Source organism: Nestor notabilis, unplaced genomic scaffold (assembly GCF_000696875.1).
Source record: "Nestor notabilis isolate BGI_N333 unplaced genomic scaffold, ASM69687v1 scaffold21426, whole genome shotgun sequence".
Classification (NCBI taxonomy): Eukaryota; Metazoa; Chordata; class Aves; order Psittaciformes; family Psittacidae; genus Nestor; species Nestor notabilis.
The window spans coordinates 2,893-6,359 of NW_009934529.1; the positions used below are offsets into that span (position 1 = coordinate 2,893).

The 3,467-nt window shown below is 46.1% G+C and overlaps 1 protein-coding gene across 3 annotated transcripts in view; it reads right to left on the minus strand.

Annotated features, from left to right (window-relative positions):
* The window catches only part of NFYC (nuclear transcription factor Y, gamma), a 17,259-nt gene that overhangs the window by 805 nt on the left and 12,987 nt on the right, over positions 1-3,467 (minus strand). For all 3 annotated transcript variants that reach the window (XM_010017400.1, XM_010017399.1, XM_010017401.1), the window contains 2 exons: positions 1,130-1,237; positions 334-393 (listed from right to left, as the gene is read on the minus strand). In XM_010017400.1, the coding sequence (XP_010015702.1) occupies positions 334-393; positions 1,130-1,237 (168 nt within the window). The remainder of the gene's footprint in view (positions 1-333; positions 394-1,129; positions 1,238-3,467) is intronic.

A 3,467-nucleotide genomic window follows, 5' to 3' on the forward strand; every position in this document is an offset into this window, starting at 1 on the left:
CACAGTAAGGGCCCCCTTCCACTAGAGCAGGTTGCTCCAAGCCCCTGTGTCCAACCTGGCCTCGATGCCCAGACTGAGCTGGTTAGGACTAAAATGGATCCCACCCAGAGTGCAAGGGACTGGATTAACTGAGAGTGAAGGCAGCAGAACATGGGGAATCCACCTGAAGTAAGACTGGCACAACATCCACTTATCCTGCTCCTGGTCAGGGCTTGCCAGCAGCAGCAGGGATTTATTAGAGGGAGCAGATGTGCCAGAACATGCAGATTTCTGGACAGTCTTTCTAGCCCTTGACTTCACAAGGGTGTAGCACCCAGGAACTCAAGTTCTTACCTGTCCATCTGTGAACTGGCTGAACTGCTGCTGTCCTTGCTGGACTTCTGTCTGCGTTATCTACAAGGATAAGAGAAGGATGATCACTGACAGCACTTTGCAGACGGTCAGAACCCCACTAACAATATTCTGCTGCTGCTTTTCAAGAGCTTTTAGACTCTTTCAAACATCATTACCCCACCATGTGGTACGATACAGCTTATGCCACCAGCCCAAAGTCATGCTGGTGCTAACGGCAAGTCAAGAACAAAGGACAAGGGATTCAGGCCTTCCAAACCAGACACAAGCACCTCCTCTCTGACTTAGAACGTGGCCTCCAGGATCACAGAAAAGCAGCAGCCTTCCTATCCTCTGAAGGCAGAGAAGAATCCCTTAGAGACCAGCCTCAACAAGAACATGAGAGAACCTTCTGGCAGCAACACTGGTCTTGATGTTTCACCTCTGCAATAGCTTTCCTGAGAGGCTGCGCAGCTGCTTCTCCCTCACCCAGCCAGAAGGAGCAGAAGTAAAGAGAAGGTTGATGAACTGGAGTTTTACCTGCAAGCAGCTCGGAAGCAGCGTGAGCTTTGTACAGTGAGACACACACACATACATATACGCATGCACCTTTCACGTACAGGTAAAGGAGGCTTCCGCTACGCTCCTTGCTTTATTATTCTGATGAACGTAAAGGGAAGAAAAAGAAATGCAGGAATCCTAGCCCAAGAGCTGGTAAATTCAACTGGGATTTGCAGTTTCAGGAGCTAGGGAACAACACTTTACCAGTTCATGTCAGCCCTGCTGTTCCCGTGCGTACCTGCTGTGCATTGGTTGCAAGCGTCTGGATCTGCCCCTGGACTACCTGGGTGCCTGACACAGGTTGGGCTAAGCGGATATACTGCAGCTGGCCAGCATTCAACTGAACCTGGAGACAAGTGGAGGGGGCAGGGAAAGAAAATTAAACAGGTAACTGTGTAACCTGAAACACACAAACTTGCCTTCTTGTTTCCACCACAGGAGCCAGAGTAATAGATGACACCGGGAAGCTTCGCTTGATTAACAGTTTAGATGAGTAACTACCACAGACCCTGCCAAGCAAGAGCGAGGTCCACAGAACTCCTGCACATTCCTGAGGTAAACCCCTGAGGAAGCACAAGGTTGCCTCTCGCTCCAGAATGGGGGTGGTCAGTTAGTAGCTAAAGCACATTAACTGCTACATTTCAAGAGAGCTTTGAGAACACTTCCGTGTTCTTTTTGGTTATGAGAATTGAATTACTACTTTGATGTATCACTTCACATAAAGAAAGCTGTTAGGAGCTAGCTGCACATAATGACACTCCTATCACATCCTGCCAAAGAAATATTACAGAATATATGGGATATTTTCACATAAATAAAGACAGCAGAGATGACAAAACCCAAGGATATATTTGGAAGCTTTTAAAGCAGCTCTCTGCCAATATACATCAACCCCCACCTGGCAAAGGCCGACACTTTCTGTGTTGATGCTTTGTGCGTAACGTCGAAACACAAATTTATTTCCTACAACCCTGATCTTGCAAGGTGAGATGCTTGGGGGTGTGGGATATGAAGACATTGTCACCATGCTAACCTGTGATATAAACGGCTAATACACATCTGAGAAGCAATAAAAGAGTCACAGTGTGATTGATACTACTGTTGAGTTTTTCATTTTGTGTTATTTAACCTCAGGACATTTAGAATCACAGCCTTAAGGTTAATTATATACAGAAAAAGGTTTTGAGTTTTCTTCTTTTTACAAAGGGGAAAGAAGGACATACAAAATACTTCACAAACTGCTCACTGACAAAGGTTCAAGTGCCTAGAACTCGGTCCTGGCATTTACACAGAGGCCGCTGACTTCACCAGCCGTGCCTAAAAGCTCCAAGATTATTTCAAGAGCAAATAAACTCCACATAAACATCAACATTTCGACAAAGAATTTGCTTCTGCACTGAGATCTGCCAGCAGATCATGTTCTTCACACTGGGGGCTTCCTGCTTCCATCTTAACTACACCAGGAACTGAATGGGTGAAGGCGATTCAGAAAGTGTTCTGTGGGCAACGAGAGCCAGCTCCAAAGCCCAGCGAGGTCTGGTGAGACACTGCTTAAGTTTACACCAAAGTGCTCAAACAAGTGATTACCACTTCACTGATGTACACACTTCCTTCCAGGTTTTCTCAGTTCGTAAGTCCCCTTTCCACAGGCAACCCGTGGTCCTGCCTGGTAAATCACAGCAGAGATGAGCACACAGGATCAGGAGCACGTGGGAGACCAGCAAAGAACGGTGGTGAGACCCTCTCAACACTCCTGCGGTCGCCAGAGGCACAGCCAGTTTCATGAGAGTTGTGAACTGTCCTATTAGTGTTATAAAGATTCTTTTCTCTCTGGTACGTGTTGGGGTTCAGCAAAGGAACTATGAGCAGACAGCACTAACTACACCAAGAGGGAAAGGAAACCCAAGGGAAAAATTAGACAAGCACAGCAGAAAGAGCAGAACAGGCTCCAGCACTGAGAGACCCAGGGCTGAAATTCTCATAAATCAAACATGTCAGGGCATTAAAAAGCTCTTGTAGCAAATGCACAGCTCCATGTTCTATTTCACTTCACTCACTGAAGTGAGCAATGGGAAGATGCTTCCTTCAGCACAAACTTGATTCTTCAACACACCATAAGAAAAATCCTCTTAATTAGAGTGCTAACAGCATCTCTGCTAGATCCAGAAGTGTGAATTGTGACTGTTTCATTAAAACACTGCTTCAAAGGTGCTCTGTTTTGGAGTCCTACAATTGTTAAGAGACCCAAGTGCTCCCAGACAAAAGATACCACGCTGCAGAGTAAGGAGCTTCTGAGGACAAGCTACCTATTCTTAGATGCTCTCAAGCAAGAGGAAAGTAGAAACACATGCTTGGCCAAAAGCAGAGACTAGAGAAAGAGCCTCCAGTCTAACACTGCTAAAACATGGGACCACTTGCAACGGGATCCACCTATGAAGAGAACAATACTTTCAGCAGGTTATGGCCCCCTCACTATAAAGAATCCCTTCTAGCAGATGTCCAGTCCTCCTCCTTTTAGTGAGTTACTAAATTCACTGGAGACACCTGGAAAACAAGACTGAACCATTCCTTTTACT